The 23,024-nt window shown below is 54.1% G+C and overlaps 1 protein-coding gene across 1 annotated transcript; it reads left to right on the top strand.

Moving 5' to 3' along the window:
- The first annotated feature begins 977 nt into the window (after positions 1-977).
- Positions 978-22,725, top strand: LOC124018120 (fascin-like). The gene is given in 9 exon segments (XM_046333396.1): positions 978-1,537; positions 5,100-5,159; positions 5,266-5,316; positions 5,556-5,961; positions 18,320-18,416; positions 18,418-18,474; positions 18,912-19,033; positions 20,171-20,338; positions 22,089-22,725. Coding segments are annotated over 9 exon segments (1,494 nt in total). The 5' UTR covers positions 978-1,213; the 3' UTR covers positions 22,298-22,725.
- Positions 22,726-23,024: the final 299 nt, after the last annotated feature.

The raw sequence follows: 23,024 nt of genomic DNA, 5'->3' as shown, positions 1-23,024 counted from the left end.
GCTCTGTGTCACACACACACACACACACACACACACACACACACACACACACACACACACACACACACACACACACACACACACACACACACACACACACACACACACACACACACACACACACACACACACACACACTGATTTGCATGGTGTTTATCTGATGATGGTGGTTGAGAGGAGAGCAGGGTGGATACAGAGATTGATTAGATACTGTAGAATAGATAGATGCTGTAGAATAGATAGATACTGTAGAATAGATAGATGCTGTAGAATAGATAGATACTGTAGAATAGATAGATGCTGTAGAATAGATAGATAGATACTGTAGAATATATAGATAGATAGATAGATAGATAGATAGATAGATAGATAGATAGATAGATAGATAGATAGATAGATAGATAGATAGATAGATAGATAGATAGATAGATAGATAGATAGATAGTTTCTGTATAGATAGATAGAATAGATAGATACTGTAGAATAGATAGATACTGTAGAATAGATAGATAGATAGATAGATAGATAGATAGAATAGATAGATAGATAGATAGATAGATAGATAGATAGATAGATAGATAGAATATATATGCCATTTAGCAGACGCTTTTATCCAAAGCGACTTACAGTCATGTGTGCATACATTCTACGTATGGGCGGTCCCGGGAATCGAACCCACTACCCTGGCGTTACAAGCGCCATGCTCTACCAACTGTAGAATAGATAGATTCTGTAGAATAGATACATACTGCAGAGAGGAGAGGAGAGGAGAGGAGAGGAGAGGAGAGGAGAGGAGAGGAGAGGAGAGGAGAGGAGAGGAGAGGAGAGGAGAGGAGAGGAGAGGAGAGGAGAGGAGAGGAGAGGAGAGAGAAAAGGCCACTAGCCAAATACTGTTGAGATGCATCCCGAGTTCTATCCAGATGGGGGAGTGACCTGAGGTCCGTCGTCACCAATCACTATAAATACTGCAGCTGGGGCGCGGAGCGCATGCTGTGGCCGAGCACAGAGAAACTGCGCGCTCTCATACCGACACACCGTATTCTCCCTTTTTCCCTCCTCCTCTCAGACACTTCCCAAACAAAGAGAAAGAAACACGCGAGGCGGAGGAACAGAGTGCATCCGTCGGGAACCACCGAATCCTCGTTGATCAGAAAAACACACACCGATACACTCTGACCCGAACCGGTTGGAACCGAGAGGAGATTGATTGATCATGTGTAGTAACGGAGCAAGTAACGGGACCAGCGATATGCTTCAGATCCAGTTTGGTTTGATCAACTGTGGGAATAAATACCTAACCGCAGAAACGTTCGGTTTTAAAATCAACGCGTCGGCCACGAGCTTGAAGAAGAAGCAGATTTGGACTCTGGAGCAGAGCGGGGAAGAGGCTACCGGTAACGTGTTCTGTCTCAAGTCGCATCTGGGTCGGTACATAGCGGTGGATAAAGATGGGAACGTTACCGGGGATAGTGAGAGTTCTGGACCCGAGACCCGGTTCATCATCACGGCTCACGACGATGGGAGATGGTCTCTGCAGGTAGGATGAGGGAGGATGTTTGGGTGTGAATGAAAAGCACGAGAGAGTGACTTGCCTTTGTATTGTCACCCCACGATAGTATCTTCTCACTGGTGGTGTTTAAGAGCCCGGACGCTTTCTCTAAACGTTTAAAAAAAATGTAACCTCTTATTTAAGTTGGTAAGTCGGTTAAAAACAAATTCTTATTTACATTGATGGCTTTCAACGGTTACAAACCCGAACGACCGCTGGGACAATTGTGCGCCGCCCTATGGGACTCTCAATCACCGCCGTTTTTTATGTGATACAGCCGAAGAATCGAACCAGGATGTTTGTAGTGACGCCTCAAGCCCTGAAGATGCCTTAGACCGCTGCGCCACTCGGGAGCCCGTTACTTTACATGAACACGGATCGGTTGCGGTATTGTTTGAGAAACACAAGGAATGTATCTTTCATATCAGCAAGAAATATTGATGCATTAATAAACGGTAGCCTGCATTTCTAGACGCCTTTTTTAAAATGGATTTAGGACATTTATTTTTCATTTAACCTTTTATTTAACTAGGCAAGTCAGTTAAGAACAAATTCCTATTTACAATGACGGCCTCACGGGGAACAGTGGGTTAACTGCCTTGTTCAGGGGCAGAACGACAGATTTTTACCTTGTCAGCTCAGAGATTCAATCTTTCAACCTTTTGGTTACTAGTCCAACACTCTAACCACTAGTCTACCTGCTGGTTACTAGTCCAACGCTCTAACCACTAGACTACCTGCTGGTTACTAGTCCAACACTCTAACCACTAGACTACCTGCTGGTTACTAGTCCAACGCTCTAACCACTAGACTACCTGCTGGTTACTAGTCCAACGCTCTAACCACTAGGCTACCTGCTGGTTACTAGTCCAACGCTCTAACCACTAGGCTACCTGCTGGTTACTAGTCCAACGCTCTAACCACTAGGCTACCTGCTGGTTACTAGTCCAACGCTCTAACCACTAGACTACCTGCTGGTTACTAGTCCAACTCTCTAACCACTAGGCTACCTGCTGGTTACTAGTCCAACGCTCTAACCACTAGACTACCTGCTGGTTACTAGTCCAACGCTCTAACCACTTGGCTACCTGCTGGTTACTAGTCCAACGCTCTAACCACTAGACTACCTGCTGGTTACTAGTCCAACGCTCTAACCACTTGGCTACCTGCTGGTTACTAGTCCAACGCTCTAACCACTAGGCTACCTGCTGGTTACTAGTCCAACGCTCTAACCACTAGACTACCTGCTGGTTACTAGTCCAACGCTCTACCCACTAGGCTACCTGCTGGTTACTAGTCCAACACTCTAACCACTAGGCTACCTGCTGGTTACTATTGTGTGGTAGGTTGGTATTGTGTGTGTGTGTGTGTGTGTGTGTGTGTGTGTGTGTGTGTGTGTGTGTGTGTGTTTGTCAGGTGTGTGTGTGTGTGTGTGTGTGTGTGTGTGTGTGTGTGTGTGTGTGTGTGTGTGTGTGTGTGTGTGTGTGTGTGTGTGTGTGTGTGTGTGTGTGTGTGTGTGTGTGTGTGTGTGTGTGTGTGTGTGTGTGTGTGTGTGTGTGTGTGTGTGTGTGGAATTGTTTGTCAGGAGGGTTGTAGGCTAAGGTGGTGTGTGTGGTGGGGTATTGTTTGTCAGGAGGGTTGTAGGCTAAGGTGTGTGTGTGTGGGGTATTGTTTGTCAGGAGGGTTGGAGGCTAAGGTGTGTGTGTGGAGGGTATTGTTTGTCAGGAGGGTTGGAGGCTAAGGTGTGTGTGTGGAGGGTATTGTTTGTCAGGAGGGTTGGAGGCTAAGGTGTGTGTGTGGAGGGTATTGTTTGTCAGGAGGGTTGGAGGCTAAGGTGTGTGTGTGTGGAGGGTATTGTTTGTCAGGAGGGTTGGAGGCTAAGGTGTGTGTGTGTGGAGGGTATTGTCTGTCAGGAGGGTTGGAGGCTAAGGTGTGTGTGTGTGGAGGGTATTGTCTGTCAGGAGGGTTGGAGGCTAAGGTGTGTGTGTGGAGGGTATTGTCTGTCAGGAGGGTTGTAGGCTAAGGTGTGTGTGTGGAGGGTATTGTTTGTCAGGAGGGTTGTAGGCTAAGGTGTGTGTGTGGAGGGTATTGTTTGTCAGGAGGGTTGGAGGCTAAGGTGTGTGTGTGTGTGTGTGTGTGTGTGTGTGTGTGTGAAGGGTATTGTTTGTCAGGAGGGTTGGAGGCTAAGGTGTGTGTGTGTGGAGGGTATTGTCTGTCAGGAGGGTTGGAGGCTAAGGTGTGTGTGTGGAGGGTATTGTTTGTCAGGAGGGTTGTAGGCTAAGGTGTGTGTGTGGAGGGTATTGTTTGTCAGGAGGGTTGTAGGCTAAGGTGTGTGTGTGGAGGGTATTGTTTGTCAGGAGGGTTGGAGGCTAAGGTGTGTGTGTGTGTGTGTGTGTGTGTGTGTGTGAAGGGTATTGTTTGTCAGGAGGGTTGTAGGCTTGTGTGTGTGGGGGGTATTGTTTGTCAGGAGGGTTGGAGGCTAAGGTGTGTGTGTGGAGGGTATTGTTTGTCAGGAGGGTTGGAGGCTAAGGTGTGTGTGTGTGGAGGGTATTGTTTGTCAGGAGGGTTGTAGGCTTGTGTGTGTGTGTGTGTGTGTGTGGAGGGTATTGTTTGTCAGGAGGGTTGTAGGCTTGTGTGTGTGTGTGTGTGTGTGGAGGGTATTGTTTGTCAGGAGGGTTGGAGGCTAAGGTGTGTGTGAGTGTGTGTGTGTGTGGAGGGTATTGTTTGTCAGGAGGGTTGTGGGCGTGTGTGTGTGGGCGTGTGTGTGTGGGCGTGTGTGTGTGGGCGTGTGTGTGTGGGCGTGTGTGTGTGGGCGTGTGTGTGTGGGCGTGTGTGTGTGGGCGTGTGTGTGTGGGCGTGTGTGTGTGGGCGTGTGTGTGTGGGCGTGTGGGCGTGTGTGGGCGTGTGTGGGCGTGTGTGGGCGTGTGTGGGCGTGTGTGGGCGTGTGTGGGCGTGTGTGTGTAGGGTATTGTTTGTCAGGAGGGTTGTAGGCTTGTGTGTGTGTAGGGTATTGTTTGTCAGGAGGGTTGTAGGCTTGTGTGTGTGTGTGTGTGTGTGTGTGGAGGGTATTGTTTGTCAGGAGGGTTGGAGGCTAAGGTGTGTGTGTGTGTGTGTGTGTGTGGAGGGTATTGTTTGTCAGGAGGGTTGGAGGCTAAGGTGTGTGTGAGTGTGTGTGTGTGTGGAGGGTATTGTTTGTCAGGAGGGTTGTGTGTGTGTGTGTGTGTGTGTGTGTGGTATTGTTGTCAGGAGGGTTGTAGGCTAAGGTGTGAGTGTGTGGAGGGTATTGTTTGTCAGGAGGGCTGGATGCTAAGGTGTGTGTGTGGAGGGTATTGTTTGTCAGGAGGGTTGTAGGCTAAGGTGTGTGTGTGTGGAGGGTATTGTTTGTCAGGAGGGTTGTAGGCTAAGGTCTGTGTGTGTGGAGGTTATTGTTTGTCAGGAGGGTTGTAGGCTAAGGTGTGTGTGTGTGTGTGTGTGTGTGGAGGGTATTGTTTGTCAGGAGGGTTGTAGGCTAAGGTGTGTGTGATGTATATTCTACTGTGTTTCTCTGCAGTCAGAGGTCCATGGCAGATACCTGGGAGGCACAGAGGACAGGATCAGCTGCTTTGCCCAGGTAGGTGCGTTTTAAACTCCATGATGAGCTGATGAATATTCATCAACTGTCTTTCTCTAGATGTTAAATAACATTCGTTTATAATAATGTTTGGTTTCTCTCCCAGACTGCATCAGTGGCTGAAAAATGGAGTGTTCACATTGCCATGCATCCTCAGGTAACACACCTACACCCCCTATAACACCTGACCTCTAACCTCTCCTCTAAATGGAGTGTTCACATTGCCATGCATCCTCAGGTAAAACACCTACACCCCCCCTCCCCAGGTAACACACCTACACCCCCCCCCTATAACACCTGACCTCTAACCTCTCCTCTAAATGGACCATTCACATTGCCATGCATCCTCAGGTAACACACCTACACCCCCCCTAACACCTGACCTCTCCCCTCCAGGTGAACATCTTCAGTGTGACCAGGAAGCGTTACGCCCACCTGTCCTCCAAGGTGGATGAGGTCTCTATCGACCGCGACGTCCCGTGGGGGGTGGACTCCCTGATCACCCTGGTGTTCAGAGACCAACGCTACCACCTGCAGACGTCTGATAACCGCTTCCTGAAGAACGACGGCAGCCTGGAGGCCGCGCCGGACAAGACCACCGGATACACGTTGGAGTTCCGCTCCGGCAAGGTGGCGTTCAGAGATTGTTCCGGGCGCTACCTGGCGCCGTCGGGGCCGAGTGGGACCATGAAGAGCGGGAAGAACAGCCGCGTGGGGAAGGACGAGATGTTCTCTCTGGAGCAGAGTCATCCTCAGGTGGTTCTCACCGCCGGCAACGAGAGGAACGTCTCCACCAGGCAAGGTAGGACCAACACAACCTTCTAGAACAGGACTAGAACCTAACCAGGCAAGATAGGACCAACACAACCTTCTAGAACAGGACTAGAACCTAACCAGGCAAGGTAGGACCAACACAACCTTCTAGAACAGGACTAGAACCTAACCAGGCAAGGTAGGACCAACACAACCTTCTAGAACAGGACTAGAACCTAACCAGGCAAGGTAGGACCAACACAACCTTCTAGAACAGGACTAGAACCTAACCAGGCAAGGTAGGACCAACACAACCTTCTATAACAGTACTAGAACCTAACCAGGCAAGGTAGGACCAACACAACCTTCTAGAACAGGACTAGAACCTAACCAGGCAAGGTAGGACCAACACAACCTTCTAGAACAGGACTAGAACCTAACCAGGCAAGGTAGGACCAACACAACCTTCTAGAACAGGACTAGAACCTAACCAGGCAAGGTAGGTCACTCTGGATAAGAGCGTCTGCTAAATGACTTAAATGTAATGTAAATGTAGGACCAACACAACCTTCTAGAACCTAACCAGGCAATGTAGGACCAACACAACCTTCTAGATCCTAACCAGGCAAGGTAGGACCAACACAACCTTCTAGAACAGGACTAGAACCTAACCAGGCAAGGTAGGACCAACACAACCTTCTAGAACAGGACTAGAACCTAACCAGGCAAGGTAGGACCAACACAACCTTCTAGAACCTAACCAGGCAAGGTAGGACCAACACAACCTTCTAGAACCTAACCAGGCAAGGTAGGACCAACACAACCTTCTAGAACCTAACCAGGCAAGGTAGGACCAACACAACCTTCTAGAACCTAACCAGGCAAGGTAGGACCAACACAACCTTCTAGAACAGGACTAGAACCTAACCAGGCAAGGTAGGACCAACACAACCTTCTAGAACCTAACCAGGCAAGGTAGGACCAACACAACCTTCTAGAACAGGACTAGAACCTAACCAGGCAAGGTAGGACCAACACAACCTTCTAGAACAGGACTAGAACCTAACCAGGCAAGGTAGGACCAACACAACCTTCTAGAACAGGACTAGAACCTAACCAGGCAAGGTAGGAACAGCACAACCTTCTAGAACCTAAATAGGCAATGTAGGACTAACACAACCTTCTAGAACAGGACTAGAACCTAACCAGGCAAGGTAGGACCAACACAACCTTCTAGAACAGGACTAGAACCTAACCAGGCAAGGTATGACCAACACAACCTTCTATAACAGGACTAAATGGAGGGAGAGATGGGGAGGAGGGAGAGCCTGAGAGAGGAGGAGAGGCTCCATTTTGTGTCTGGCTGAGAAACCGCTCTGACACCCTGCCTGTCTGTTGTGTGTTATTCAGTAGCTATTCTGCCCCAGTGATCCTTGCAGTAGTTTGCTGATGATGCCTCCCACACACTCACTCTCAACACACACACTGTCTTTGGGCCGGGCTGGGGGGAGGGGCCGGGCTAGAGGTGGGGGGGGGGGCTGCTGCAGATTCCTCTCGTGTGTAGCAGCTGCAGTGCTGGTGTTTGTCTGGATTCATGCCGAGGGAGGGACTGCAACACACTGGACGCTGTCTGGTCGTGACTACATCTCTGTGTGTGTGTGTGTGTGTGTGTGTGTGATCCAGAGAGGGAACCTGGACGCTGTCTGGTCGTGACTACATCTCTTGTGTGTGTGTGTGTGTGTGTGTGTGTGTGTGTGTGTGTGTGATCCAGAGAGGGAACCAGGACACTGTCTGGTCGTGACTACGTGTGTGTGTGTGTGTGTGTGTGTGTGTGTGTGTGTGTGTGTGTGAGAGATATCCAGAGAGGGAACCAGGACGCTGTCTGGTCGTGACACAACACATGTCTTGCTTGTCTTCATGGATCACAGTCAGGAAGTTGTTTTAGGAGCCCATGTTGTCTACCTCAGTCAGGAAGTTGTTTTAGGAGCCCATGTTGTCTACCTCACAGTCAGGAAGTTGTTTTAGGAGCCCATGTTGTCTACCTCACAGTCAGGAAGTTGTTTTAGGAGCCCATGTTGTCTACCTCACAGTCAGGAAGTTGTTTTAGGAGCCCATGTTGTCTACCTCACAGTCAGGAAGTTGTTTTAGGAGCCCATGTTGTCTACCTCAGTCAGGAAGTTGTTTTAGGAGCCCATGTTGTCTACCTCAGTCAGGAAGTTGTTTTAGGAGCCCATGTTGTCTACCTCACAGTCAGGAAGTTGTTTTAGGAGCCCATGTTGTCTACCTCACAGTCAGGAAGTTGTTTTAGGAGCCCATGTTGTCTACCTCAGTCAGGAAGTTGTTTTAGGAGCCCATGTTGTCTACCTCACAGTCAGGAAGTTGTTTTAGGAGCCCATGTTGTCTACCTCACAGTCAGGAAGTTGGTTTAGGAGCCCATGTTGTCTACCTCACAGTCAGGAAGTTGTTTTAGGAGCCCATGTTGTCTACCTCAGTCAGGAAGTTGTTTTAGGAGCCCATGTTGTCTACCTCACAGTCAGGAAGTTGTTTTAGGAGCCCATGTTGTCTACCTCACAGTCAGGAAGTTGTTTTAGGAGCCCATGTTGTCTACCTCACAGTCAGGAAGTTGTTTTAGGAGCCCATGTTGTCTACCTCACAGTCAGGAAGTTGTTTTAGGAGCCCATGTTGTCTACCTCAGTCAGGAAGTTGTTTTAGGAGCCCATGTTGTCTACCTCAGTCAGGAAGTTGTTTTAGGAGCCCATGTTGTCTACCTCAGTCAGGAAGTTGTTTTAGGAGCCCATGTTGTCTACCTCAGTCAGGAAGTTGTTTTAGGAGCCCATGTTGTCTACCTCAGTCAGGAAGTTGTTTTAGGAGCCCATGTTGTCTACCTCACAGTCAGGAAGTTGGTTTAGGAGCCCATGTTGTCTACCTCAGTCAGGAAGTTGTTTAGGAGCCCATGTTGTCTACCTCACAGTCAGGAAGTTGTTTTAGGAGCCCATGTTGTCTACCTCACAGTCAGGAAGTTGTTTTAGGAGCCCATGTTGTCTACCTCACAGTCAGGAAGTTGTTTTAGGAGCCCATGTTGTCTACCTCACAGTCAGGAAGTTGGTTTAGGAGCCCATGTTGTCTACCTCACAGTCAGGAAGTTGTTTTAGGAGCCCATGTTGTCTACCTCAGTCAGGAAGTTGTTTTAGGAGCCCATGTTGTCTACCTCACAGTCAGGAAGTTGTTTTAGGAGCCCATGTTGTCTACCTCACAGTCAGGAAGTTGTTTTAGGAGCCCATGTTGTCTACCTCACAGTCAGGAAGTTGTTTTAGGAGCCCATGTTGTCTACCTCACAGTCAGGAAGTTGTTTTAGGAGCCCATGTTGTCTACCTCACAGTCAGGAAGTTGTTTTAGGAGCCCATGTTGTCTACCTCAGTCAGGAAGTTGTTTTAGGAGCCCATGTGTTGTCTACCTCAGTCAGGAAGTTGTTTTAGGAGCCCATGTTGTCTACCTCACAGTCAGGAAGTTGTTTTAGGAGCCCATGTTGTCTACCTCAGTCAGGAAGTTGTTTTAGGAGCCCATGTTGTCTACCTCAGTCAGGAAGTTGTTTTAGGAGCCCATGTTGTCTACCTCAGTCAGGAAGTTGTTTTAGGAGCCCATGTTGTCTACCTCACAGTCAGGAAGTTGTTTTAGGAGCCCATGTTGTCTACCTCACAGTCAGGAAGTTGTTTTAGGAGCCCATGTTGTCTCCCTCACAGTCAGGAAGTTGTTTTAGGAGCCCATGTTGTCTACCACAGTCAGGAAGTTGTTTTAGGAGCCCATGTTGTCTACCTCAGTCAGGAAGTTGTTTTAGGAGCCCATGTTGTCTACCTCAGTCAGGAAGTTGTTTTAGGAGCCCATGTTGTTTACCTCACAGTCAGGAAGTTGTTTTAGGAGCCCATGTTGTCTACCTCAGTCAGGAAGTTGTTTTAGGAGCCCATGTTGTCTACCTCACAGTCAGGAAGTTGTTTTAGGAGCCCATGTTGTCTACCTCAGTCAGGAAGTTGTTTTAGGAGCCCATGTTGTCTACCTCAGTCAGGAAGTTGTTTTAGGAGCCCATGTTGTCTACCTCAGTCAGGAAGTTGTTTTAGGAGCCCATGTTGTCTACCTCATAGTCAGGAAGTTGTTTTAGGAGCCCATGTTGTCTCCCTCACAGTCAGGAAGTTGTTTTAGGAGCCCATGTTGTCTACCACAGTCAGGAAGTTGTTTTAGGAGCCCATGTTGTCTACCTCACAGTCAGGAAGTTGTTTTAGGAGCCCATGTTGTCTACCTCAGTCAGGAAGTTGTTTTAGGAGCCCATGTTGTCTACCTCAGTCAGGAAGTTGTTTTAGGAGCCCATGTTGTCTACCTCAGTCAGGAAGTTGTTTTAGGAGCCCATGTTGTCTACCACAGTCAGGAAGTTGTTTTAGGAGCCCATATTGTCTACCTCACAGTCAGGAAGTTGTTTTAGGAGCCCATGTTGTCTACCTCACAGTCAGGAAGTTGTATTTTTTGTGTTTTAATCACATCCACTATATATACAGAGCATGTCTGATGCTTTAAGGACACGGTTTGATTTAAATAATTAAAACAAACACATGACTAGAGAGTCTAACTACAGTTCATGTTGGGTCAGTGCTGTGCTAAAAATACAAGACAAACACATGACTGTTTGACTAGCGCACCGTCTCGCTCCGTCATCAGGGCAGGGTACTGGGTGATAGCTGGTTAGTGACAGTGACTAAGTTCAGAGCAGGGTACTGGGTGATAGCTGGTTAGTGACAGTGACTAAGTTCAGAGCAGGGTACTGGGTGATAGCTGGTTAGTGACAGTGACTAAGTTCAGAGCAGGGTACTGGGTGATAGCTGGTTAGTGACGGTGACTAAGTTCAGAGCAGGGTACTGGGTGATAGCTGGTTAGTGACAGTGACTAAGTTCAGAGCAGGGTACTGGGTGGAGGTCGGCTATTTAACAGTCTGATGGCCTTGAGATGGAAGCTGTTTTTCAGTCTCTCGGTCCCAGCTTTGATGCACCTGTACTGACCTCGCCTTCTGGATGATAGCGGGGTGAACAGGCAGTGGCTCGGGTGGTTGTTGTCCTTGATGATCTTTATGGCCTTCCTGTGACATCGGGTGGTGTTGGTGTCCTGGAGGGCAGGTAGTGTTGCCCTCGGTGACGCGTTAGGCAGACCGCACCACCCTCTGGAGAGCCCTGCGGTTGCGGGAGGGGCAGTTGCCGGTACCAGGCGGTGATACAGCTTGACAGGATGCTCTCAATGGTGCATCTGGTAAAGTTTATGGTCTTTGGTGCCAAGCCGAATTTCTTCAGCCTCCACCTTCTTCACTACACTGTCTGTGTGGGTGGACCATTTCAGTTTGTCTGTGATGTGTACGCCGAGGAACTTCAAGCTTTCCACCTTCTCCACTGCTGTCCCTTCGATGTGGACAGGGGCGTGCTCCTTCTGCTGTTTCCTGAAGTCCACAATCATCTCCTTTTTTGTTTTTGTTGAGTGCGAGGTTATTTTCCTGATGCCCCTCCGCCAGAGCCCTCACCTCCTCCCTGTTGGCCGTCTCGCCGTTGTTGGTGATCAAGCCTTCCACTGTAGTGTCGTCCGCAAACTTGATGATTGAGTTGGAGGCGTGCGTGGCCATGCAGTCGTGGGTCAACAAGGGAGTACAGGAGAGGGCTCAGAACGCATCCTTGTGGGGCCCCAGTATTGAGGATCAGTGAAGTGGAGATGTTGTTTCCTACCTTCACCACCGGGGGGGAAGTCAGGAAGTCCAGTACCCAGTTGCACAGGGATGGGTTGAGACCCAGGGCCCCCAGCTTGATGACGAGTTTGGAGGGTACTATGGTGTTGAATGCTGAACTGTAGTCGATGAACATCATTCTGACATGGGTATTCCTCCTGTCCAGATGGGGAATAGGGCAGGGTGATGACGATTGCATCAGCTCTCTCGTCTGGTCTCTCTCTCCTGTGTGAGTCTCCTGATTTACAACGGGGCGGAGTTCTGGCTAGGCAGTGGGCTGGTGCTGCCTGTCTGTCTCGGTCTGTCTGTGGTCTGGCGCTGCCTGTCTGTCTCGGTCTGTCTGTGGTCTGGCGCTGCCTGTCTGTCTCGGTCTGTCTGTGGTCTGGCGCTGCCTGTCTGTCTCGGTCTGTCTGTGGTCTGGCGCTGCCTGTCTGTCTCGGTCTGTCTGTGGTCTGGCGCTGCCTGTCTGTCTCGGTCTGTCTGTGGTCTGGCGCTGCCTCTGTCTCGGTCTGTCTGTGGTCTGGCGCTGCCTGTCTGTCTCGGTCTGTCTGTGGCTGGCGCTGCCTCTGTCTCGGTCTGTCTGTGGCTGGTGCTGCCTGTCTGTCTCGGTCTGTCTGTGGCTGGCGCTGCCTGTCTGTCTCGGTCTGTCTGTGGCTGGCGCTGCCTCTGTCTCGGTCTGTCTGTGGCTGGCGCTGCCTCTGTCTCGGTCTGTCTGTGGCTGGCGCTGCCCGTCTGTCTCGGTCTGTCTGTGGCTGGCGCTGCCTGTCTGTCTCGGTCTGTCTGTGGTCTGGCGCTGCCTGTCTGTCTCGGTCTGTCTGTGGTCTGGCGCTGCCTGTCTGTCTCGGTCTGTCTGTGGTCTGGCGCTGCCTGTCTGTCTCGGTCTGTCTGTGGTCTGGCGCTGCCTCTGTCTCGGTCTGTCTGTGGTCTGGCGCTGCCTGTCTGTCTCGGTCTGTCTGTGGCTGGTGCTGCCTGTCTGTCTCGGTCTGTCTGTGGCTGGCGCTGCCTGTCTGTCTCGGTCTGTCTGTGGCTGGCGCTGCCTCTGTCTCGGTCTGTCTGTGGCTGGCGCTGCCTCTGTCTCGGTCTGTCTGTGGCTGGCGCTGCCCGTCTGTCTCGGTCTGTCTGTGGCTGGCGCTGCCTGTCTGTCTCGGTCTGTCTGTGGCTGGCGCTGCCTGTCTGTGGCTGGCGCTGCCTGTCTGTGGCTGGCGCTGCCTGTCTGTGGCTGGCGCTGCCTGTCTGTGGCTGGCGCTGCCTGTCTGTGGCTGGCGCTGCCTGTCTGTCTCGGTCTGTCTGTGGCTGGCGCTGCCTGTCTGTGGCTGGCGCTGCCTGTCTGTCTCGGTCTGTCTGTGGCTGTCTCGGTCTGTCTGTGGCTGGCGCTGCCTGTCTGTGGCTGGCGCTGCCTGTCTGTGGCTGGCGCTGCCTGTCTGTGGCTGGCGCTGCCTGTCTGTGGCTGGCGCTGCCTGTCTGTGGCTGGCGCTGCCTGTCTGTGGCTGGCGCTGCCTGTCTGTGGCTGGCGCTGCCTGTCTGTGGCTGGCGCTGCCTGTCTGTGGCTGGCGCGGCCTGTCTGGCGCGGTCTGTCTGTGGCTGGCGCTGCCTGTCTGGCGCGGTCTGTCTGTGGCTGGCGCTGCCTGTCTGGCGCGGTCTGTCTGTGGCTGGCGCTGCCTGTCTGTCTCGGTCTGTCTGTGGCTGGCGCTGCCTGTCTGTCTCGGTCTGTCTGTGGCTGGCGCTGCCTGTCTGTCTCGGTCTGTCTGTGGCTGGCGCTGCCTGTCTGTCTCGGTCTGTCTGTGGCTGGCGCTGCCTCTGTCTCGGTCTGTCTGTGGCTGGCGCTGCCTGTCTGTCTCGGTCTGTCTGTGGCTGGCGCTGCCTGTCTGTCTCGGTCTGTCTGTGGCTGGCGCTGCCTGTCTGTCTCGGTCTGTCTGTGGCTGGCGCTGCCTGTCTGTCTCGGTCTGTCTGTGGCTGGCGCTGCCTGTCTGTGGCTGGCGCTGCCTGTCTGTGGCTGGCGCTGCCTGTCTGTGGCTGGCGCTGCCTGTCTGTGGCTGGCGCTGCCTGTCTGTGGCTGGCGCTGCCTGTCTGTGGCTGGCGCTGCCTGTCTGTCTCGGTCTGTCTGTGGCTGGCGCTGCCTGTCTGTCTCGGTCTGTCTGTGGCTGGCGCTGCCTGTCTGTCTCGGTCTGTCTGTGTCTGGCGCGGCCTGTCTGTCTCGGTCTGTCTGTGGCTGGCGCGGCCTGTCTGTGGCTGGCGCGGCCTGTCTGTGGCTGGCGCGGCCTGTCTGTGGCTGGCGCGGCCTGTCTGTGGCTGGCGCGGCCTGTCTGTGGCTGGCGCGGCCTGTCTGTGGCTGGCGCGGCCTGTCTGTGGCTGGCGCGGCCTGTCTGTGGCTGGCGCTGCCTGTCTGTGGCTGGCGCTGCCTGTCTGTCTCGGTCTGTCTGTCTGTGGCTGGCGCTGCCTGTCTGTCTCGGTCTGGCTGTCTGTGGCTGGCGCTGCCTGTCTGTCTCGGTCTGGCTGTCTGTGGCTGGCGCTGCCTGTCTGTCTCGGTCTGTCTGTGGTCTGGCGCTGCCTGTCTGTCTCGGTCTGTCTGTGGCTGGCGCTGCCTGTCTGTGGCTGGCGCTGCCTGTCTGTGGCTGGCGCTGCCTGTCTGTGGCTGGCGCTGCCTGTCTGTGGCTGGCGCTGCCTGTCTGTGGCTGGCGCTGCCTGTCTGTCTCGGTCTGTCTGTGGCTGGCGCTGTCTGTCTGTGGCTGGCGCTGTCTGTCTGTGGCTGGCGCTGCCTGTCTGTGGCTGGCGCTGCCTGTCTGTGGCTGGCGCTGCCTGTCTGTCTCGGTCTGTCTGTGGCTGGCGCTGTCTGTCTGTGGCTGGCGCTGCCTGTCTGTGGCTGGCGCTGCCTGTCTGTGGCTGGCGCTGCCTGTCTGTGGCTGGCGCTGCCTGTCTGTGGCTGGCGCTGCCTGTCTGTGGCTGGCGCTGCCTGTCTGTGGCTGGCGCTGCCTGTCTGTGGCTGGCGCTGCCTGTCTGTGGCTGGCGCTGCCTGTCTGTGGCTGGCGCTGCCTGTCTGTGGCTGGCGCTGCCTGTCTGTGGCTGGCGCTGCCTGTCTGTGGCTGGCGCTGCCTGTCTGTGGCTGGCGCTGCCTGTCTGTGGCTGGCGCTGCCTGTCTGTGGCTGGCGCTGCCTGTCTGTGGCTGGCGCTGCCTGTCTGTGGCTGGCGCTGCCTGTGGCTGGCGCTGTCTCGGTCTGTCTGTGGCTGGCGCTGTCTCGGTCTGTCTGTGGCTGGCGCTGTCTCGGTCTGTCTGTGGCTGGCGCTGTCTCGGTCTGTCTGTGGCTGGCGCTGTCTCGGTCTGTCTGTGGCTGGCGCTGTCTCGGTCTGTCTGTGGCTGGCGCTGTCTCGGTCTGTCTGTGGCTGGCGCTGTCTCGGTCTGTCTGTGGCTGGCGCTGCCTGTCTGTCTCGGTCTGTCTGTGGCTGGCGCTGCCTCTGTCTCGGTCTGTCTGTGTCTGGCGCTGTCTCGGTCTGTCTGTGGCTGGCGCTGCCTGTCTGTCTCGGTCTGTCTGTGGCTGGCGCTGCCTCTGTCTCGGTCTGTCTGTGGCTGGCGCTGCCTCTGTCTCGGTCTGTCTGTGGCTGGCGCTGCCTCTGTCTCGGTCTGTCTGTGGCTGGCGCTGCCTCTGTCTCGGTCTGTCTGTGGCTGGCGCTGCCTCTGTCTCGGTCTGTCTGTGGCTGGCGCTGTCTCGGTCTGTCTGTGGCTGGCGCTGTCTCGGTCTGTCTGTGGCTGGCGCTGCCTGTCTGTCTCGGTCTGTCTGTGGCTGGCGCTGCCTGTCTGTCTCGGTCTGTCTGTGGCTGGCGCTGCCTGTCTGTCTCGGTCTGTCTGTGGCTGGCGCTGCCTCTGTCTCGGTCTGTCTGTGGCTGGCGCTGCCTCTGTCTCGGTCTGTCTGTGGCTGGCGCTGCCTGTCTGTCTCGGCCTGTCTGTGGCTGGCGCTGCCTGTCTGTCTCGGCCTGTCTGTGGCTGGCGCTGCCTGTCTGTGGCTGGCGCTGCCTGTCTGTGGCTGGCGCTGCCTGTCTGTGGCTGGCGCTGCCTGTCTGTGGCTGGCGCTGCCTGTCTGTGGCTGGCGCTGCCTGTCTGTGGCTGGCGCTGCCTGTCTGTGGCTGGCGCTGCCTGTCTGTGGCTGGCGCTGCCTGTCTGTGGCTGGCGCTGCCTGTCTGTGGCTGGCGCTGCCTGTCTGTGGCTGGCGCTGCCTGTCTGTGGCTGGCGCTGCCTGTCTGTCTCGGTCTGTCTGTGGCTGGCGCTGCCTGTCTGTCTCGGTCTGTCTGTGGCTGGCGCTGCCTCTGTCTGTCTGTGGCTGGCGCTGCCTCTGTCTGTCTGTGGCTGGCGCTGCCTCTGTCTGTCTGTGGCTGGCGCTGTCTCTGTCTGTCTGTGGCTGGCGCTGTCTCGGTCTGTCTGTGGCTGGCGCTGTCTCGGTCTGTCTGTGGCTGGCGCTGTCTCGGTCTGTCTGTGGCTGGCGCTGCCCGTCTGTCTCGGTCTGTCTGTGGCTGGCGCTGCCCGTCTGTCTCGGTCTGTCTGTGGCTGGCGCTGCCCGTCTGTCTCGGTCTGTCTGTGGCTGGCGCTGCCTCTGTCTCGGTCTGTCTGTGGCTGGCGCTGTCTCGGTCTGTCTGTGTCTGGCGCTGCCTGTCTGTCTCGGCCTGTCTGTGGCTGGCGCTGCCTGTCTGTGGCTGGCGCTGCCTGTCTGTGGCTGGCGCTGCCTGTCTGTGGCTGGCGCTGCCTGTCTGTGGCTGGCGCTGCCTGTCTGTGGCTGGCGCTGCCTGTCTGTGGCTGGCGCTGCCTGTCTGTGGCTGGCGCTGCCTGTCTGTGGCTGGCGCTGCCTGTCTGTGGCTGGCGCTGCCTGTCTGTCTCGGTCTGCCTGTCTGTGGCTGGCGCTGCCTGTCTGTCTCGGTCTGTCTGTCTGTGGCTGGCGCTGCCTGTCTGTCTCGGTCTGTCTGTCTGTGGCTGGCGCTGCCTGTCTGTCTGGTCTGTGGTTGGCGCTGCCTGTCTGTCTCGGTCTGTCTGTCTGGGGCTGGCGCTTGCTGCTGCTGTGTGTAGAGCAGACTGATCTGGCTCCCCATGTATCCCAGATGCTCTCCAGTTCAACCCAGCCTGGAGGACCAACACAATCAGTCTCTCTCTGTCTCTCTGTCTCTCTGTCTCTCTGTCTCTCTGTCTCTCTGTCTCTCTGTCTCTCTCTGTCTCTCTCTGTCTCTCTGTCTCTCTGTCTCTCTCTGTCTCTCTCTGTCTCTCTCTGTCTCTCTCTGTCTCTCTCTGTCTCTCTGTCTCTCATTGTCACGATATTATTTATATATTTTTTAAAACTTTATTTAACTCGGCAAGTCGGTTAAGAACACATTCTTATTAACAGTGACGGGCCTAAAGACCTCCTGGGGGACGGGGCCTGGGATTAAAAATATAAGACGACACCCACATCACGATAAGACTAAACTACATAAAGACAGACCTGAGACAACACGCATCACGATGAGAGAGACTACACTAAAGACAGACCTGAGACAACAACACACATCACGATAAAGACAGACCTGAGACAACACACACACGATGAGACATGCATAAAGACAGACCTGAGACAACACGCATCACGATGAGAGAGACAACACTACATAAAGACAGACCTGAGACAACACCCGCATCACGATGAGACAACACTACATAAAGACAGACAACGAGAGAGAGAGGTTCTGAAATCACCGTCACCTGGTGTCTCTCTTTAAACATTAAACATCTCTGCTGGGGGCGGGGCTCTCTGGGGGCGGGGCTCTCTGGCGCTGGGGGCGGGGGCTCTCTGGCGCTGGGGGCGGGGCTCTCTGGCGCTGGGGGCGGGGGCTCTCTGGCGCTGGGGGCGGGGGCTCTCTGGCGCTGGGGGCGGGGGCTCTCTGGCGCTGGGGGCGGGGGCTCTCTGGCGCTGGGGGCGGGGGCTCTCTGGCGCTGGGGGCGGGGCTCTCTGGCGCTGGGGGCGGGGCTCTCTTTCTGTCTTTCATTCCTCTGGCTGTGTCCTCCTAACTGCTTTATCACCCATAATTCCATGGGGGATTAAACCCTGGAGCAGTGGCAGGGGCCTGGCTGTAGCCTGGCAGCTGTGTGTTTAGATGTGTATGCACAGCTGTAGGACATACTCTAATCCCAACTCTGATGCTGATCCTGACCAGACAGTATGTGACTGGCGGGCTGTAGTGTGGCGGGCTGTAGTGTGGCGGGCTGTAGTGTGGCGGGCTGTAGTGTGGCGGGCTGTAGTGTGGCGGGCTGTAGTGTGGCGGGCTGTAGTGTGGCGGGCTGTAGTGTGTCGCTGCTTGTAGCGGGCTGTAGTGTCTCGTTGCTTGTGGCGGGCTGTAGTGTGGCGGGCTGTAGTGTCTCGTTGCTTGTGGCGGGCTGTAGTGTGGCGGGCTGTAGTGTGGCGGGCTGTAGTGTGGCGGGGTGTAGTGTGGCGGGCTGTAGTGTGACGGAGTTGGAGTCAACATTTGGGAAGCTTTCGACACCTTGTAGAGTTCATGCCCCAACTAATTAGGGCTGTTCTGAGGGCCAAAGGGCTGCAACTCAATATCAGGGAGGTGTTTAATGTTTTGTTCAAATCTGTAGTGCGTTTCTGCTCGTTCCTGACCCTCTGTCAGTCTCTAACCCTGCTCTCCTCTTGGCCCCGCCCAGGCATGGACCTGTCAGCCAATCAGGACGAGGAGGGAGACCAGGAAGTGTTCCAGGTGGAGATGAGTCGTGAGAACAGGAAGTGTGCGTTCCGGACCGCCCGGGAAGTACTGGACCCTCACCTCTTCTGGAGGACTACAGTGTACCGCCTCCACTAAGTAATCACACACACACACACACACACACACACACACACACACACACACACACACACACACACACACACACACACACACACACACACACACACACACACACACACTGTTATAAAGCAGCTATCGAAGGTTAGCCGCCGGCTAGCCGCCGGCTAGCTGCGGCGTGTCGGCTGTTAGCCGCCGGCTAGCTGCGGCGTGTCGGCTGTTAGCCGCCGGCTAGCTGCGGCGGTCGGCATAGCCGCCGGCTAGCTGCGGCGTGTCGGCTGTTAGCCGCCGGAGCTGCGGCGTGTCGGCTGTTAGCCGCCGGCGAGCTGCGGCGTGTCGGCTGTTAGCCGCCGGCTTCATTGCTCCATAAAGGGGTGGCTCCAGTAATAGATTTTATTACAATGTTCTACCCTGTTGAGAATTATATTAATGTGTGTGTGTGTGTGTGTGTGCAGGACGGCCAACTGTTACTTTGACATGGAGTACTGTGGTAAGAAGCTGACTCTCCGTGCCGCCAACGGGAAATACGTCGCAGCCAAGAAGAACGGCCAGCTAGTCGCTACCATCGACGTTGCCGGTCAGTGTGAAAACAGCCTTTGGGTTGTAAAGAGCAACACAACAGGGTGTTCCAGATGCAGATGACTTGGTTCAAGGGTCATACCAACTCCTAGTCTCTCCCTGTCCCAGGGTCATACCAACTCCTAGTCTCTTCCTGTTCCAGATGACTTGGTTCAAGGGTCATACCAGGTTCAAGGGTCATACCAGGTTCAAGGGTCATACCAACTCCTAGTCTCTCCCTGTTCCTGATGACTTGGTTCAAGGGTCATACCAACTCCTAGTCTCTCCCTGTCCCAGGGTCATACCAACTCCTAGTCTCTCCCTGTTCCAGATGACTTGGTTCAAGGGTCATACCAACTCCTAGTCTCTCCCTGTCCCAGGGTCATACCAACTCCTAGTCTCTCCCTGTCCCAGGGTCATACCAACTCCTAGTCTCTCCTAGTCTCTCCCTGTCCCAGGGTCATACCAAGTCCTAGTCTCTCCCTGTCCCAGGGTCATACCAACTCCTAGTCTCTCCCTGTCCCAGGGTCATACCAACTCCTAGTCTCTCCCTGTCCCAGGGTCATACCAACTCCTAGTCTCTCCCTGTCCCAGGGTCATACCAACTCCTAGTCTCTCCCTGTCCCAGGGTCATACCAACTCCTAGTCTCTCCCTGTCCCAGGGTCATACCAACTCCTAGTCTCTCCCTGTCCCAGGGTCATACCAACTCCTAGTCTCTCCCTGTCCCAGGGTCATACCAACTCCTAGTCTCTCCCTTTCCCAGGGTCATACCAACTCCTAGTCTCTCCCTGTTAATAGTCTGGTTTCATACCAACTCTTTTCTTTTGAATTAGTCATTTTTGGAAGTTTTTCTTGCTACGCCCTTTACTACACGTGGAGCCTCCCAAATAGAAAACGCTAATTTGAACATCCGTGTTTAGCGAGACATTTCCATAAGGTGTTGAAGAGGGCAGAAGCAGTGTCCCCCGGGCTAGGGGTGTCCCCGGCCTAGGGGTTTTGGAGTGTCCCCCGGGCTAGGAGTGTCCCCCGGGCCTAGGGGTGTCCCCCGGGCCTAGGGGTGTCCCCCGGGCCTAGGGGTGTATAACCTTTGACCTTTTGTATAAGGCTTTCTTTGGTCTTTGGTGACATGGGTAATATGTGTGTTTGTCCCTCCAGGTGAGTCGGAGGAGTTCCTGATGAAGCTGATTAACCGTCCAATCATTGTCCTCCGTGGGGAACACGGTTTCATCGGGTGTCGTAAGGTCACAGGAACCCTGGACTCCAACCGTTCCTCCTACGACTACTTTACCCTGACCTTCAGAGAGGGGACGTACAGTTTACAGGGTTAGTACACACACACACTACTTTACCCTGACCTTCAGAGAGGGGACGTACAGTTTACAGGGTTAGTACACACACACACACACACACACACACACACACACACACACACACACACACACACACACACACACACACACTACTTAGTTAGTATTGAACATATCATCATGGTTGACCCTGTTGCCCCCCTCCTCAGACATATCATCATGGTTGAACCCGTTGCCCCCCCCTCTCCTCAGACATATCATCATGGTTGACCCTGTTGCCCCCCCTCTCCTCAGACATATCATCATGGTTGAACCTGTTGCCCCCCCCCTCAGACATATCATCATGGTTGACCCTGTTGACCCCCCCTCAGACATATCATCATGGTTGACCCTGTTGCCCCCCCTCTCCTCAGACATATCATCATGGTTGAACCTGTTGCCCCCCCCCCTCAGACATATCATCATGGTTGACCCTGTTGCCCCCCCTCCTCAGACATATCATCATGGTTGACCCTGTTGCCCCCCCCTCCTCAGACATATCATCATGGTTGACCCTGTTGCCCCCCCTCTCCTCAGACATATCATCATGGTTGACCCTGTTGCCCCCCCCCTCAGACACATCATCATGGTTGACCCTGTTGCCCCCCCCCCTCAGACATATCATCATGGTTGAACCTGTTGCCCCCCCCCCCTCAGACATATCATCATGGTTGACCCTGTTGCCCCCCCCTCAGACATATCATCATGGTTGAACCTGTTGCCCCCCCTCTCCTCAGACATATCATCATGGTTGACCCTGTTGCCCCCCCCCTCTCCTCAGACATATCATCATGGTTGACCCTGTTGCCCCCCCCCCCTCCTCAGACATATCATCATGGTTGACCCTGTTGCCCCCCCCCCCTCAGACATATCATCATGGTTGACCCTGTTGCCCCCCTCCTCAGACATATCATCATGGTTGACCCTGTTGCCCCCCCTCTCCTCAGACATATCATCATGGTTGACCCTGTTGCCCCCCTCCTCAGACATATCATCATGGTTGACCCTGTTGCCCCCCCCCCTCTCCTCAGACATATCATCATGGTTGACCCTGTTGCCCCCCTCCTCAGACATATCATCATGGTTGACCCTGTTGCCCCCCCTCCTCAGACATACCATCATGGTTGACCCTGTTGCCCCCCCTCTCCTCAGACATATCATCATGGTTGACCCTGTTGCCCCCCCTCTCCTCAGACATATCATCATGGTTGACCCTGTTGCCCCCCCTCCTCAGACACATCATCATGGTTGACCCTGTTGCCCCCCCCTCCTCAGACACATCATCATGGTTGACCCTGTTGCCCCCCTCCTCAGACATATCATCATGGTTGACCCTGTTGCCCCCCTCTCCTCAGACATATCATCATGGTTGACCCTGTTGCCCCCCCCCCCCTCAGACATATCATCATGGTTGACCCTGTTGCCCCCCCTCCTCAGACATATCATCATGGTTGACCCTGTTGCCCCCCTCAGACATATCATCATGGTTGACCCTGTTGCCCCCCCTCAGACATATCATCATGGTTGACCCTGTTGCCCCCCCCTCAGACATATCATCATGGTTGACCCTGTTGCCCCCCTCTCCTCAGACATATCATCATGGTTGACCCTGTTGCCCCCCTCTCCCTCCTCAGACATATCATCATGGTTGACCCTGTTGCCCCTCCCCCCCTCTCCTCAGACATATCATCATGGTTGACCCTGTTGCCCCCCCCCCCTCTCCTCAGACTCGACGGGGAAGTTCTGGATGGTGGGCAGTGAGGCGTCGGTGGTCAGCAGCAGTGACGACCCCGTCGACTTCCTGTTAGAGTTCTGCGACTACAACAAGGTCGCTATCCGCTCCGTCGCCGACGGGAAGTATCTCCACGGCGACCACGCCGGCGTCTTGAAGGCCAACGCCGACGATCTGGAGACCGCCACGCTCTGGGAGTACTGACCCCCTTCCTCGAGACCCCGTTACTACGACAACGAAGCGGCAGCATCCCCTAACTCCTCCCTCTCTATCCATCCATCCTTCTCTCAACTCTGTCCTAACCCCTCCCAGACCAGGGCTGTGTTCAGTGGGGTGAAATGTTCACGATATCGTAGATGGGAGGGAATGTAAGACCTAGAGCTGATCCCATTATCTGTTTTCACTTGATAATGAATCCCATCTAATCTACATCATACGTTTCTATGTCACATTCCACCGCTCTGAACAGAACCTTTTTTTTTGTGTGAACTGGACAAAGGAGGGAGAGAAAGAGCTGGGGGAGGTTATGTCCTAATGTTATGTCCTAATGTAAAGGCGTTCTTCACCTCTCTCTGCCTTTCCCTCCCCTTTTCTCTCTCTCTGCCTTTCCCTCCCCTTTTCTCTCTCTCTGCCTTTCCTCCCCTTTTCTCTCTCTCTGCCTTTCCCTCCCCTTTTTCTCTCTCTCTGCCTTTCCCTCCCCTTTTCTCTCTCTCTGCCTTTCCCTCCCCTTTTCTCTCTCTCTGCCTTTCCCTCCCCTTTTCTCTCTCTCTGCCTTTCCCTCCCCTTTTCTCTCTCTCTGCCTTTCCCTCCCCTTTTCTCTTCTCTGCCTTTCCCTCCCCTTTCTCTCTCTCTGCCTTTCCCTCCCCTTTTCTCTCTCTCTCTGCCTTTCCCTCCCTTTTCTCTCTCTCTGCCTTTCCCTCCCCTTTTTCTC

The sequence above is a fragment of the Oncorhynchus gorbuscha genome, unplaced genomic scaffold (assembly GCF_021184085.1).
Source record: "Oncorhynchus gorbuscha isolate QuinsamMale2020 ecotype Even-year unplaced genomic scaffold, OgorEven_v1.0 Un_scaffold_396, whole genome shotgun sequence".
Taxonomy (NCBI): Eukaryota; Metazoa; Chordata; class Actinopteri; order Salmoniformes; family Salmonidae; genus Oncorhynchus; species Oncorhynchus gorbuscha.
This window is presented reverse-complemented; position numbering and strand designations above follow the sequence as displayed.